The sequence below is a fragment of the Dama dama genome, chromosome 18, assembly GCF_033118175.1.
Source record: "Dama dama isolate Ldn47 chromosome 18, ASM3311817v1, whole genome shotgun sequence".
NCBI lineage: Eukaryota > Metazoa > Chordata > Mammalia > Artiodactyla > Cervidae > Dama > Dama dama.
The window spans coordinates 87,540,344-87,556,053 of NC_083698.1; the positions used below are offsets into that span (position 1 = coordinate 87,540,344).

A 15,710-nucleotide genomic window follows, 5' to 3' on the forward strand; every position below is an offset into this window, starting at 1 on the left:
TTAATGTGTCTAGATGGTAATGGTAGCAAGATATACTCTTTTTCTTTCAGTTACTGAATCCACATGCTTGGTTGTATCTTGGCTGTTTTTAGTTCTGCACTTAAATGATAGGGCTGCTGTAAGGGGGGGTCTTTGTTTTGGAGAGTTCCAAAACCACCCATACTAGGTAATCATTTCTGACCTTGGCTTCGTCCTCATGTGACCACACATCATGCTTTTGATTACCCTTGGGCTTCACTAAGGTTTTCTGGCCAGGTGAGTTTTGAGGCTCTGACTCTCTGGGCTTTAGTGTTAGCCTTTGTGTGATTCTCAACTCTAAAAAAAAAGGTTATAGCAGAATGGCTGTAGTTATCTGAGCCTGGTTTTTTGCTGCATTCAGGTTTTGCAAGTTAATCTTAGACCTAGTTGAAACTTGAAAATAATTACCCCCTCTCCTAATCTATGGGGCTTCCCCTGGTAGCTCAGAGGGTAAACCATCTGCCTGCAATGTGGGAGACCTGGGTTCAATCCCTGGGTCAGGAAGATCCCCTGGAGAAGGGAATGGCCACCCGCTCCAGTATTCTCACCTGGAGAATCCTATGGATGGAGGAGCCTGGTAGACTACAGTCCACGGGGTCACAAAGAGTCTCCTAATCTATAGAGCTCTTTCTCAGACCTTTACTACCCTTGTGGTCCCTAGCCTGTTTTTCTCTATACTGCTTCCATTACTAATGGTGTGAAAACCCCAGGTTATCTTCCCTATCCACCAGCGGTAGTCAGCCCTCCATGGACTTACAGCTTGATTCCAGCTGTCATCTTTCTTTTTTCATTCATTCTGTTTGATGGCGCTTTCCTCCTGCTATTTCCTGTCATGTATAATTTCTCACTTGGTTTTTGCTTTTTTGCTCCTTCTTCAGATTGTCCCTTAAATCACTCTTTTTTTTTTTTCCTGTGTGATTGGCTGGTTCTCAGGAAAAGATAGAGGCTAGCCATTTTTGCAGGAGTCTGCAAACGAGTGGGTATATTCTGTTGTAAAAGGTTGTGAGTCTTCCAGGGAATAGTTGGTGAAGGCTCCTTTAGGATTCTTAGCAGTGTGATACCCACCACAGCGAAGGAGACTCTAGCTCCTTTTGTTTCACATATAAAAGATGAGGGGACTTTTGCAAGCCTTCCCTCACGGTGGCAGCTGACCCTGTAATTTGTTCAGCTGCCTGTTTGCTCCTGATGGGGTCTGATTGAAGGCGGGGAGAGTGGGTTTTGATTCATCAGATGAAGTGGATGGTGACTGTGTTTTGTAGTCAATAGCTTCCTTGTAGTAAAGTGTTACTTACCAAAAACCCCAAATGGCCTTATAACAACAAGTTCTGAATAAAATCAGGTGAATTGTAGACTGCTGGCTGAATTATGAAGTCTGGTTATAACCCTGATGTACTCTGAGTGTGGTTTTGAGGAAATTTTATTCTGTGCACATTGGTGGGGTGTTCTGATAACCTCCACAGAGGAATATTAGTGCTTTTGCTGTTGAATAGATAGCCTCGAAAGCTTGGGAGTTAGTTACTAGCTGAGAGTGGGGTCCAGTGTTACTGTTTTGGGTTCCAAAACAGAGATGCCCATAGTAGTGCTCTGAAAAGGTGGCTTCCAGAGTAGTTGCTTCCAGAGTAGTGGCTTCCAGAGTAGTAAGTCATATCTTAGCAATCTAACGTTTCTGCCGGTGAGATCAACAACGGAACATCTCCTTTCACACGCTGAGATGACAATACTTTTTGCCCTTCACTTGCCTTTTGATTTTTCTGCTCTGTGTTGGGGTGTCCTATTTTGGTTTTTTCTCGTCTAGTGCTGGTACCTCCTAATCCAGCCCTTGCCTCTTTTCGTAGAATCATGTTGTGATAGGCATTTTGATTTTAACTTAGAACCTGTTTCAAGGAAAATCTTCAGTAGCACGTAGAGACTAGATTTCCAGTTCTTAAGCTTTGTAGTTCCCCACCAATCTTGGTCAGGGCAAAAGATAAAAAAGCTTGGCCATCTTTCTGAGTGATACAGATCGTGCCTTGCTGAGAAATCATCATATCTCTCAGGTCTGCTAATAATAGGATAGTTTCCTTCAACATTGTTGTACCGTAAAGAATGATGTTGGGTCTATCCCAATGGCTGTTGGTCTCAGCCTTCTTCCTGTGACCGGCGTGCCTTGCTCCTTAGCACACGTGCTGCGGGGTTTGGGCCGTTGAGGCATGTTTCAGCATTTCTGCCTTCTTGCCGCCCACAGGTGATGCAGGTGCTGAATGCCGACGCCATTGTCGTGAAGCTGAATTCCGGGGACTACAAGACCATCCACCTGTCCAGCATCAGACCACCGAGACTGGAGGGGGAGAATACACAGGTGAGACGAGAGAAGCAGCAGCACCTCTTTTCTGAAACCAAGAGGGAGGAGCTGGACGATCATTTAGATGTGGTTCGTGTATAGGCGAACACTAACAGACCAATGGTGTAAATCACAGAAGTATGATTTCCTAGTATTGGCAGCCTAGCCCCTGGGCAAGACTGTTTCTCTTGAACCACACTCACTGCTTTCCTTTGTTTTTGATGGGCCCCATTGGCATTCCTTCCTAAGGGGCTTGAGAGGAGGTAGGGTTGGTGTATGTTAGGTGGTGAATGAGTCTTGTTAACGAGATCTTATTCTCTGAAGATAAGGAGAGGAAAGGTCCGTGTCTCACGTGCATGATAGCAAGGCCTGTTCTGCTGGCCATTTTGATTTGCTCTGTGTTTTTGCTCTAGGAAGAAATAAATCTTGGTATGTATATATATATATATACTTACATATATATTGTCTGGGGTCAGTTACTCATCTTTTCCAAGTGGTGACTAGAATAATTAGTTGCACTGTTCTGTGCTATTTGCTGGGTCTTTGGGCAGCAGGGGTGCTTGGCTAGCCAATGTGTACGATTTTGGTATGTCAATTTGAGAAATTATGCTTAGGATGAAAACTGCAGGCAGTTTTGTTTTAAATTTTGTGGTCATTTTCTTTCTGTTGTTCCGACTTATAAGAGGTTGGGGAAAGGGATTGTGGTTGAACTTTTTTGTTTGTTAGGCTGTCTTGTTTCTGTAGACATTTTTTCCAGCCCCTGTTTTTGCCTCCTGATAGTTAAAGTGTGTGAGTGTGTGGATTGGTTGTAGAACTGGGTCCTCGGGGAGAGCCGGTGCCACAGGCAAATTAAACAGTGCGGTTGAACTTGGTGCCATGTGGTTTTGTAATGTATCCTTTTGTAGTTTTAGAGATGTGAAGTTTGCTTTTCTCATGTTTTCCACGTACCCGTGTCTCAGTGCATTCACGAGTTGAAATTCAGGCCCCGTTTTCATTTGTGTGAGAGTTTATAGGCAGCCCATAAGAGTAAAATAAAAATATTGTGATTGTCTTTTGAATCAAATCATGCATAAGAAATCCATACAGGATGGATTCTTTGAATGTCTGGCCAATCAGTTCATCTCCACCCCTCCCCTCCATCCTCCCAGCCTTTTTCCCCCCATAGAAAAGGCATTTTAATGCAGCAAACAGTATTGTGGTGAGCTTGAGAATTTAAATGCACGGAAGCTTAGAAATGCCAAAATAAGGTTCTCTCAGTAACTGTAGCTCTGCCTCATTGCACAGAGTAAATATACATCTCCAATTTTATCAGTGTTGGGAGTAGTCCACACTTCTGCATCTGTGCCATGCAGTTGGAATTAAGGTTCCCACAGCAACCACAACTTTGGAATTCTTGAACGTTAATTTTTGTGCCTGCATCATCAGCCAAAGCATTATGTTAAAGTAGATTCAGGAGCTGAATTTTAAGCAGTTTTTAGGGGTGTGGGGGTGTTACAGCAGGTTGGTGATGATAGACTACCACTGAGAAGTTTATGTTTTTTGTAGAATCCTTTGTAACTTCTCAAGGGGTAATGGATGGATTTCCCTTAGCCGAGTGGACGACGGAAAGTTGTTGGAATATATTTCCTAGTTTAGGCAGGGTCCTGTTATAAAATTTCTTGTTCTTTACCAAGGTAGGTTATCGCTTATTTCAAACTCCTGTTCATTCCTGAGATCTTCCTCCATTTTAAGAAAGCTTTAAGTGAGGCTCAGCTCTAAGAGTCAACATATAGCTTTTGAGTGAATTGAGGAATGAGTTCCCTTATTTGTTCATTAAATTCCTTTGGAAGATCTTAGTGAGGGTCACATAAGAGATGACTGTAACCCCCTTTGAGTACAGTGATGGAGGTGCTGTGCGGAGCCCTGTTGTGGTGGGTGCTGGGGAAGTCTTCTCGGGAACAGCTCCAAAGCCTCTTGAGCGCTCATGGATGAGAAGTAAGCAGGTGGGAGAGAGGGCCTCATAGACCAGCACTGTCTGATAGATGCATAATGCAAGCCACAGATGTGAGCTCTCTGTGTTATTTAAAATTGTCTAGTAGCTCTGTTTTAAAGAACATTAATTTTAATGCAGCTTATTTGACCTACTATATCCAAAACAGTATCATTTCAGCATTTATTGAATATAAAAAATTCATGAGATATTTAACTTTTATCTTAACTGTGTCTTAGAAATCTGGTGTATATTTTATACTTGGATCTCAGTTCATCCTAGCATATTTCTCGGGTTCAGGAGCCACAGGTGTGTAGTGACTATTGTAATGGACAGCACAGGTTGAGGAATTCTGATGAATAGGTTCATTGTCCTTGATCAGTCCTTTCCCTTTGTACCAGATGTTGTGCTGGGGAAGCCATGGGGAATAAACCCTCCTAAAACTACTCTCACGGAACTTTATAGTCTAGTAGGGGACATACGCACGTAAGTGTGTTTATGTTATGTGCTGTGGAAGAAAACGTTAGCGTTCATAGGAATGTATGATCTGGGAAGGCTTCTTAAGGCCTGAAGGCTGACTAGGAGTTAGCTAGGTAAAAAATGGAGAGAAGACAATTTCTGACCAAGACAGCAGCAATGACAAGAACCAGATGAGTTTGGTCCTAGGGAATGGGTGGCCACTGTGAATGGTGCATGTGTGGTGTGATGCTCCGTGGGCCGCAGGGCAGGGCAGGTAACACATGTTCTGTAAACATTCCCGGTACTCATGAAGAGAGACTGCGGGCCATGTGATCAACTGCCGGCAGTTTTGTATGATTGGAATAGAGGATACTTAATGCTGGGGTCGGGGTAGGGGAAAGCAGGGTAATAAGAAATGGGTTTGGGAGTTAGGCATGGGCCACAGGTTGAAAACATCTATGCCATGATTTTTATATTTCTTTTGCCTTGAAGAATTTTAAGGGACGACACCTTTCAGATTTGAGCGTGCTTGTGTTGGTGGCTTGCATTTATAAAACATGAAAGTAACTTTGCATCTATAAAGGAAAATCATGCTAGATGAAAACTGATCTGTAGTGATGGGTTCTGGTTTTGTTTTTGGTAAAACTCGCCTGGAGGCGAAAGGAGTGGAAAATGCAGGGTTGTGAGTGTGGCTCTAGCAGCCTCTACACTAGAGGAGTTAGGGTTCTTGCCTTTCTACTTCCCCTGGAACTCTCACAGTGAGGGGAAGAGACCTAATGCTTATGTTAGATTTACAGTATAGGTGTAGGAATAGGCGTCATCCAGGGATCCCAGCCAGGCTGTAAAGGAGTCCCTTTGGAGTCCTTGGTTTCCCTAGTGTTCTTTACTGTATACAACAGTTTTTGTTTTTTTTTTTTTTACTACAAGGGCAGTCCAGTCAAGTACTGAAGGCGTAGATGTCAGGACATCTGTGAGGCCACATTGTACCCTTATGCAAGTTAGAGAAGACCGCCCCTTGCTTCAGGCAACCTCAGGTCAGGGCACACGGCTTGGCAAATAGAGTGGAGGCTGGATTTCAGCTCCCATTTTCCCTCCGTCCCCCTGGCCAGGTGCCCTCGTTCACGGCACAGTGTGTACAAGACGATGTGGCTGTCCTAGTTAGAACAGCCCTGATGGACTCTCCAAAGGAAACGTCAAGGATGTGTTTTGGGAACTGGAGGATGGTCTCGTAGTTAACAGAAACAAAGGATGCTTGGCCATTGTTTGGAGATGACAGATGGACCATGGAGGGCATTGAATGAAACCCTTAGGAGATTGCCTTCTCTCGAAGTCTGGGACACTTTTGGGAGAGGGTGTCAGTGGCTTTGAAATAGAGAAAAAAGTAACCTGGCGGCTTGTTCTAAACAAAAGAGCAGAGTGGAGAAGGTGCAGATCAGGGAGTGGGAGGAAGAGAGGTAGGGGCCAGTCGCTTCGCAAGCTCGAGCTTCCTCACAGGCAGGCTGATGGCGTGCAGGGACTCCTGCTACGGACAGCCTCCTTCCTCCAGGTGTCCAGGTGATGACCCAAGGGGGTTTGTCCTTCAGGTGAGGATGGGGAGATGCTTCTAATGTTTATCTTCTCCATATCCTGAAAACTCACATGACATCAGCTCACACAGATCTTCTGAGACATCTCTATATTGTGACGATAGTAGTGCAAGTTGGATTTTCCTTTTTTTACATACCGAGACAAATTCATTTCTGTTACATTATACATGAAGGCAAGGAGGTTTTGCCCAAGGCTAACTGTACTTCCACTCCCCCCTTTTGGTTACTTTCTAATTGCAGCCAGAGGAAGGGCTCTGGACAGAACCTCATGATCAAAGGAACTGCTCTCCTTCTCTGCAGCTCCTTTCTGGTAGTACGGGGAACTCAGGAGTAGCCATGGCTCCCAGATTGTGGTTGGAGCTTGATTTGTTGCTGGAACACGTGACAGAGTTAGAAGCTAGAGGGTGTAGTGTCTCTCTGAGAAGGAGTACAGTGTCTGATGCTGTGGATTCTGTTCGTGTGGCACCAAAGTATTGGGTTATTCAGGGAAGATCCAGTGTTAGCTCTTTGGAGATGTAGCTCCTTGGCTGAGATCCTGTTTGGACATCGGTTTGTGGTACTCCTTTGGACCTGAACATGTATCAGGATTTCTCTAAAGGTGTGGTGTGCGTGTGCTAAGTCACACGGTTTTGTCCAACTCTTTATGACTCTATGGATTTTAGCCTGCCAGGCTCCTCTGTCCATGGAAATCTAGGCAAGAATACTGGAGTGGGTTGCCATTTCCTCCTCCAGGGGATCTTTCCAACCCCAGGATCAAACTTGCATCACTTACATTTCCTGCATCAGCAGGTGGGTTCTTTACCACTGTGCTACCTGGGAAGCCCTCTCTAAGGTGTAGTCTGTATTATCCAGTTGTTTGCCACAGAAATACAAGTGCTTAGTCTTGGAGAAAGGCTGTGGGTTTTCCAAGCTACTGCTTAAAGGAGATAACACATTGTGCAATCTCAGGACTTCCTAGAGAGCTTTCGACTTTGATCTGAAGCTGGAAAACCTAGTGCTCTATCGCCCAGGGCTGCTGCGGGCTTTGTGTTACAGTTGGAGTGTTAATGACAAAGGAAATACAGCCCCTGGGCATCCGATGAAGGGGCTGACTTATTTCCCCATGAAGTCCAATCGTGCGGTGCTATTGTAGCGGGCAATCACCCACACACACACACACACACACACACGCCCTCTGGGAAGTGGGGAAACCCTTCACACACACACACACACACACACACACACACACACACACACACACGCCCTCTGGGAAGTGGGGAAACCCTTCACACACACACACACACACACGCCCTCTGGGAAGTGGGGAAACCACACACACACACACACACACACACACACACACACACACACACACGCCCTCTGGGAAGTGGGGAAACCCTTCACACACACACACACACACACGCCCTCTGGGAAGTGGGGAAACCACACACACACACACACACACACACACACACACACACACGCCCTCTGGGAAGTGGGAAAACCCTTCACACACACACACACACACACCCCCTCTGGGATAGTGGGGAAACCCTTCACACACACACACACACATGCCCTCTGGGAAGTGGGGAAACCCTTTACACACACACACACACACACACACACACACACCCTCTGGGAAGTGGGGAAACCCTTCACACACACACACACACACACACACACGCCCTCTGGGAAGTGGGGAAACCCTTCCCTCATCTCCTGTGTGGTTTCCTGCTTTCAACTTGTATTGGTTTCCATCACCCTGTCTTTCAGCCTTTTCCCTTGAACTAACTTACCACATAAGTGTTCTTTCACAGCAGGGCTTCTAAATATTCAGACCTGGGCACTGTAGGATGAGTTTTGTTAAAGCTGCAGTCTGCCTCGTCTCCCAGAGTCACTGCTGCCTGTTGGGGGTTTGGTTTCCCAGGTCTGACCTCACTGGGTCTGCCCTGCAGGCAGGTGATGGGAGACCAGGGCTGCAGGCAGGCACGTTACTAGTGATGCCCTGCGATGCTTAAGGGCATTTCCTCAGAGGCAGGGTGGTTGGGTGGTAATATTCCCTTTTGCAGAACCCCAGGGTGCTTTGCTATTGAAACACGATTAAAAGTGGTTTCTCTACCTATTCCCTTTAGTTTAGATTTCTGAAGGCTCAAGCTTTTCCTGAGACCCTAAAACAGATGATGCTGCCTCTGAGATGCATACCAACAGGAAACTGTGGGACTACAGTCCCTGCATGGAGCAGGGGCAAACCAGTACACTGCGATCTCAGTGTGTGACTGGGAGCATAAGGCAAACAGCAGGTTGGGGAGGGACTCCATCCTGGCATTGAGCACCTTGGAGAAATGCAGAAGCTCTTTGAAATGGATCTAGCATCTCACTGGTTTCTAATGGAGAGATTTGGGGACTGCAGCAAAGTGATCAAAAGACACAGAATGTGTCAGAGCACCAGCAGAGGCATTCTGTACCTGTTTCAGATTTGTTTGATCTGAGTGTTTTTGAGAAGAACACTTGAAACTTCTTTGTTAGAGGACTGAAAATAAAATTACTATTAGGAGACGATGGCTTGGTCTTAGCTCGTCTATTTAAGATACCAGGATGTATGTATGCTGTTGTTTTTTAAACATCAATACCCGTTGCTTGGCTGGAGTGGTCACTGGGGTCAAGACATTTCATATTTGAGTGGAGATATATATACACACACACACATATTATATATTTTTATATATTATATATTTATATGTATTATTTATTTTTATATATTATATGTATTTCATATATATATTTGCACTGTCACTCAGTTGTGTTTGACTTTTTATGACCCTTTGGACTGTAGCCCACCTGGATCCTCTGTCCAGGGGATTTTTCAGCAAAAATACTGGAGTGGGTTGCCATTTCCTACTCCAGGGGATCTTTCTGACCCAGGGATTGAACCCATGTCTCCTGTGTCTCCTGCATTACATTCAGATTCTTGACCCACTGAGCCATCAGGGAAGCCCCATATATGTATTCCAGTTCAGTTCAGTTGCTCAGTCGTGTCCGACTCTTTGCGACCCAATGGACTGCAGCATGCCAGGCTTCCCTGTCCATCACCAACTCCTGGAGTTTACTCAAACTTGTATTTAGATAGAGCTATATCCAGAGTTTCCTAAAATGTACGTTCCACTGGTCTGTATAAGTGAATTATATCCTAGAGAAGACAACAAATGCCTATTTGCCTTTGATTTAGTTTTTTTCTATTACAAATTATATTTTCTTTAGTTCCTTGTAGTTAACACATCCCCTTTCCCATGATACTGCTTCTCCCCTGCAAATAATTTTTGGGTGAGTTTAACAGTCTCCTAGTGGATCTTGCTGGTTAATCTTTCCCCAAGCCATGTGCATTGATGTCTTTCAATCCATCTCTCTCTCTCTTCTCTCTTCATTTAATCATCACTATTACACACTTATATATTTTCAGTTTATCTAAGTCGTCCCAGCGCTGCTTTGTTCATATTTATTGCCTCTCTTCAGTCCTGTGAGCTGCGGTAATCTTCTGTTGTTTCCAGAGTTGACAGTCCCATCGTGTTTACTGTCCTGTGACCATTGAACACAGATGCTTTGCTGAGGTAACCCTCTTCCTTGCCCTGGTTCTTGAAATCCTCTTTAGGCCAGAAATGTCCATACACAGTCCTTCCCTTTCTCTGTATCCTCCTCTTCTGATGGTGTCTGTCCCAGCCCTCCTCCTGCTGTGAAGCCTAAACTCCACTGATGGCAGGAATGGTGTGGTTTTCTCGGCTTCCTCTCCCCTCTATTTCTAAAGCTTGCAGAGTGCTGTGGCTACTGGAGGCTTTTAACAGATGTTTAAATCGACATGTCTGCTGAGGCTGAAGACCTAATCCATACATTAGTTTTGAGTGGCATCATTTTTAGCAGTCCCAAACCATCGCTAATCTCCTTGACTGCTTCTGCTAGCCAGTGTATTGGTGTCGAAAGGCCCCAGGAGAGAGTTTTTGCAGTCAGGTTTCTCCTCCTTCCTAATTGGATTGCTTGTTTTGATGGTCACGTCACACATGGCTTGGTTTTCTGCGGGCACTTCCTCTTCCCCACTCCTGGTTTCAGTCTAGTTGCCGCCATTGGGGTGACGAGCCCTGCCTCTCTCTGAGCGGTGGTTTTCCTCATAATAGTATTTCATTAGTGCGGGGCAGATTGGGTTCAGGCCACCAGAGGGGTTAATTTCAGGATTTTAAGTGTTTTGCAGATTGGTCCCCAACTGACTTTCTTTTAACACGTCTCCTCTTAGTCAGGCTTTCCCAAATAATCCCTCTTTCATAGCAGTTCAGAGGTCTCGATTCATTGGAGTTTTGGGGTGCGCTTCCACCCGAGGGCCATCTTTTTCCTGTTATCGACCTTGTTGGTTGTCAGATTATTTCTTTGCATGGAACTAATTTTAAAATCAATTAGAGAAGCTTCCCCTTCATCTTTCTCTCTTTATTTATGAGATAGTGATTGCAGAGCTACCTACACTGTGTTTAGATAAATTACTTTTTTTCCATAACATTTATATTCAGGGCGAGCTTAGTGCAGCCATCCAGTGCCTTGCATTTCTGTAGGCCAAGGCTGTAGGTTTCATTCCTTGGTGGACTAATTAGCTTTATACTGGGAAAATTGTGTTCCGTTCAAAAACCCCAAACGTCCCAGTTCCTCATGTATTATAGGCACTGTGGATCTGGGAAATTATTTTGATTAGTAAGATGTTTGTAATTGTAGAAGCTGAGTCTCAGATCCTGACCAGCATATGCCTGGTGTGGTCACAAGGTGGACTTTAGATGGATGGTGGCTTGTGGATGAAGCAGCATCAGGTCATGTCACTGCTGGGGAAAAGGCTTTTCAGAACCGAAATGAGAAGGGAAAGCTGAAGGACACAGATGCTTGCTTTCCCCCCCTGCAAATGACAGGTCTATTGCTTAGGCATATTTTTAATGTCACTTTTCATTTCAGTCCTCCCTTGAAATCCATGGCCAGTTTATGGGTTGTTCACGTTTTATAGGCCTTCATCTCACTACCTCTTGTGATCCGAGCCTGGTTTTGACGGCCGTGTTGGTGGCCGCCTTGGCATAGTGCTGCTTCACCAGGAGGAGCTCTGTTCGGATTAGCTGTGGAGACATCCGAGACTTTGTGCTCCTTACTTTTTCACTTTTCTGCTAGAAGCCAGTGGATGTTGTCTCCTTTATCCTCGTCTCATTGTTTTGGGCCCTTCGTGAGGCTAAGCAGAAACATTCCCTTTCTGGGGCGTCTGCTGAGTCTCCGTGTTCAGATGTCAGTCCCAGAATTTGGTTCCTTTTGCGGTCCTACTGTTTCTGGTTAACCCACTGAAGGGATGCCTGAGCACACAGCCAAAATAGCAGTAGTTGCCAGCTCAGCCCCGGCCCAGAGCTTTCGATACTCACATGTTTGTGTAATGTCTCATTTCATTCTCACTAGCTCCTCATGGTTCATAATTGGGGCAGAATATACCGATACTGGACTTTCTGAGTTGCCCTCTCTACACTTCTAGGACATCTTCTGCATCATTACTAGGGGGCTGGTAGGAAGGCTTGGCTTTTTTTTTTTTTCTTTAAATGTGCTGTCGTCTTCTGTGAGATGGTCTGGAAACAGGAGAAAGCCACATCCTTTCATACAGAACTGCCTTCAGCGTCTGCGTATGCAGCTGGAGGTGCTTGTTTTAGAAAGCCTGCCGTGCACAAGCTGTTGGTGGATATCTACAGAGGGGCTGCTGGTGTGCCGCGGGCCCAGGCCAGCTCCCTCAGGCCTTGGCTAGAGCAGGAACCTACGGGTGGGGGAGCAGATGCACCGCCCACCCTAGTCTTGTTGGCCCCCTCTCCCTCTTAGTGTGACCTCTGAAGGAGCACGCTGTGTTCTGCATGGGATGGGTGGCAGCCAGCTCCCTTGGCTGGTTTTGGCCATTGGGATAGCCAGGACTATTAGGACAGTTTGTACCCTGGTGGCTCAGACTATGAAGAATGCGCCTGCAATGCAGGAGACCCGGGTTCCATCCCTGGGTTAGGAAGATCCCCTGGAGGAGGGAATGGCAACCAACTCCAGTATTCTTGCCTGGAGAATTCTATGGACAGAGGAGCCTGGCGGGTTACAGTCCGTGGGGTCACAAAGAGTCAGACACGACTGAGTGACTAACACTTTCATTCTATTCTTAACACTTTGTACTTTAACAGGAGGGAAACTTGACATTCACTCAAAGCAGCTTATTTCTTTCTTATTTCTTATAAAGCACAAAGAAGTCATCTCAGTCCCTTGCTGTTCCTTTCAGGGTGTAGTAAATGAACAGCTCAGCATTTTCTTCAGGAAAACATCTGGGTTCCTCCCTGGCCTTGACCAAGCTCTGCCTCAGTTCCCAAAATCCTCTGCTATGCCCGCCTCCTCGCTCTTAAGCCTTTTGGCTTCACCTCTTCTTCCCTCAGCCCCTTCTAACCCTCTTCTCGTGAGGAGTGAATGCTTCTTTCAGTCTAGATACTCCTGTTTGCAAGCTGAGTTACAGTCACTCTGGAGGTGCTTGGACTCCATAGTATCAACGTTCCAGAAAATGTAAGCTTCTCAGTTGAGAAGCCATAAGGCAGTTTCTGTCTGTAACACCCTTGGGTCCCTGGTTATTATTAGATATTCATAAAATTCCACAGGGGGAGAATGGTCATTGGGATTCTATTTGAGAGAGATGTCTCCATCCTAAAAGATACAGGTTAGTCCCAGGGTACCTGAGGTAGTAAATGGGACTTGACAAACTGAGAATTCAGTGCAATCAAATCCTACAGCCTTTCATCTCTCACCCTCATCGCCCAGGGAGAAATGAATTCCCAGGGCAGAAGCCGATGGTGTTGAATATCTCTGTCTTGGACTATAATTGAATGTGCGCAAGTGGGAACACGCTCTCCCCTTGCTCCTCTGGCCGCTCTGGAGACTGGTGGCCCGCGTTTCTGTGTGTCTCCCCGTTTACCTGCCCCCCACCCCCACCCCCCGCCCCTTCCTCAGCACTCTGTCTCCCTCTCTCCTCACCACAGGGTTCTCAAAAGTTCTAATGCAAGCTGGTGCCCTTTCTTTTGTTTGCTTTTGTGTTTTGACTTGGAAGTATTTCCGCAGGTATCTAAATGGTGCGAGTATAGATTTGTGCTCCTGCTAGTCTAGTTTCCCTTTGGATTTCTTTCAGTTACCTCTCCCAGTCCCTGCTGGGGTGCCTCCCATTTCCCCTACCACCACTGGAGCTCAGAGAGGGAGTTTGTAAACGTTTTTTAAAGATATATTTGACTGCGCCAAGCCCTAATTGTGATGCTGGGACCCTCTAGCTGTGGCACTCCGGGGCATGTGGGCTCACCGGTTGTGGTGTGTGGGCTTAGTTGCTGTTCGGCGTATGGGGTTTTAGTTCTCCGACGAGGCGCTGAACCCATATCCCCTGCTCTGCAAGGCAGATTCTTAACCACTAGATGACCAGGGAAGTAAACTTTGATTTGAATGATGATGTCACTCCAGGCACTGGCATCTTGGTCATTCTGTTACCATTGCTCACGCCTTCTAAGGAGCTCCTGGCTGTCCCTTGTATCGCCCTCGCCCTGAAATCCTCTGGGTGGGGTTTCGGATGCTGCATGAGCTGGCAGGGAATCCTCATTTACGTTCTACAGAGTTGAAGTTCACTGTCATCCTGTGGATGCCTTGCTTTGGGTTCAGCCTGAAGAAGCAGCATCTTTCACCTGAATTCATGACTTAAAATGTGAACAACCAGACTGGCTTGCCCTGGTTTTCTTGAGTAACCACATTTAAGCTGCTTATTCACTGTAATTTTAGGTTCTAGAAAACTTCATTGACTCAATTGAAAGCAGGCCAATATACCTCTGCTCCAAGAATTTACATAATTTATATCTTTGTTGGTCAGTTCTCTAAATTGATAGATGATGGATACTGATTGGAAATAGGCGCCTGATGGATCGCAGTCGAGTCTGCTTTTAAATGAGTGCTCAAGGCTGTGCAGGGTGCCTGCGGCAGGGCAAGAAAACATCCTTCTGACTTCCTTGTATTAAAAAGTTATTCATGGTACTTGTTAAAAAACAGTAAGGTACCCTCTATTCAGCACAATTGTGATAGGTGTAGGGACATACTCCAGTGGGGTTTTGCAGAGGAAGAGTGAGATTGGGCCCTGAATGCCATAAGAAGGGTGGGCGTTTATAATCAAGGCAAAGAATGGGGCTGGGGGATGGTGAGAAACCCAATCAGATCTCCAGGGTGATCAGATCTCAATAGGAGATCTGATTGTCCTAAAATAGGACAATGCAGGGGTGAACGCAGTGCCAAGAAGGCAGGGTCCAGTTGAGAAGAGAGCTCGGAGGAACCTGAGTAGTGTTTGGTCAAGGAGAGGATGGCATTCGTGATGTCAGGTTTCAACCTTGATAGAAGGTTTCAAAACCGCTGTAGAGGCTGTGGTTCACTTCTGGGGTGCCTATGGGAGGAAGCAGGCCTCAGACAGTGGAGCTTCAAGAGACTTTTCCCAGCAGCTCTCTCATCCCCTCTTCCATTGCCGTCTTGACCTCGCCCTCTCTCCAGCTTGGTCCTCGTTATTACTTTGGTGGTCTTTGGCTTTGGTGGTGGTCAGGACCATAAGAGGAAGCCAGAACCTAAGAAGGGAGTTTCCCCTTTTCTCCTTTTATTTTCAGTCCACACTATCTTCTCTGCTCAGTGACAACCTCCTGCCATGGCTAATTCGGGGATGTAGAGCCCCTCATGGTAGTAGAGGTAACTGAGCTCACTACAGCAGGAGACTTGAGGGTGTAAAATCTCAGGAAGCAGTTTTTGACTTGCCCACCCTCATGCTTGTATACCTTTAAGTGTTGAGGTGACGCTGACGTGACTTGGAGTTCAGAAGCTGGGGAGGAGGGACTCACTGCTATTTCTGGCTTCTGTTTAACCTTGGTCCATCTCTTCTACCTCTGCCCCCTTCCCTGCTAGGAGAATGATGTTCATATGTGTGGTTCAAAGGTATCCCCTGATGGGAAGTTCTACAAGGGCAAATCATTTGACTGTTAACTGTTAAATTCACTGCCAATATGGCTGCCAGTATTATTGCCTCTCATTTGCTACAGATGAGCTCTGGCCTTCTGGGTTTGCACAGGACTGCTCTGAGGACAAAGATTAAGTGGCTGTCTGTTAATGCCGTATCTTTTAATTGAACAGCCGACTTGCAGTGTGAATAGGGGTTTGCCACAGCCCTTCTCTTTCTGGTTTCCCTTCCTCCCCTCTCCCTCCAAGCCCTGGCTCAGAGGCAGAGGCATGTACCCTGCTGGTTCGCGCATGAAATCCAGGCTTTAATCCCAGAGTCAAGGCTAGACCAGTTTTCCCTACA

At 46.1% G+C, this 15,710-nt stretch overlaps 1 protein-coding gene across 1 annotated transcript in view; it reads left to right on the forward strand.

The window, feature by feature from the left end:
* SND1 (staphylococcal nuclease and tudor domain containing 1) overlaps window positions 1–15,710 on the forward strand; it is a 414,480-nt gene that overhangs the window by 60,910 nt on the left and 337,860 nt on the right. The window contains exon 10 of the mRNA XM_061165737.1: window positions 2,243–2,356. Within this exon, the coding sequence (XP_061021720.1) occupies window positions 2,243–2,356 (114 nt within the window). The remainder of the gene's footprint in view (window positions 1–2,242; window positions 2,357–15,710) is intronic.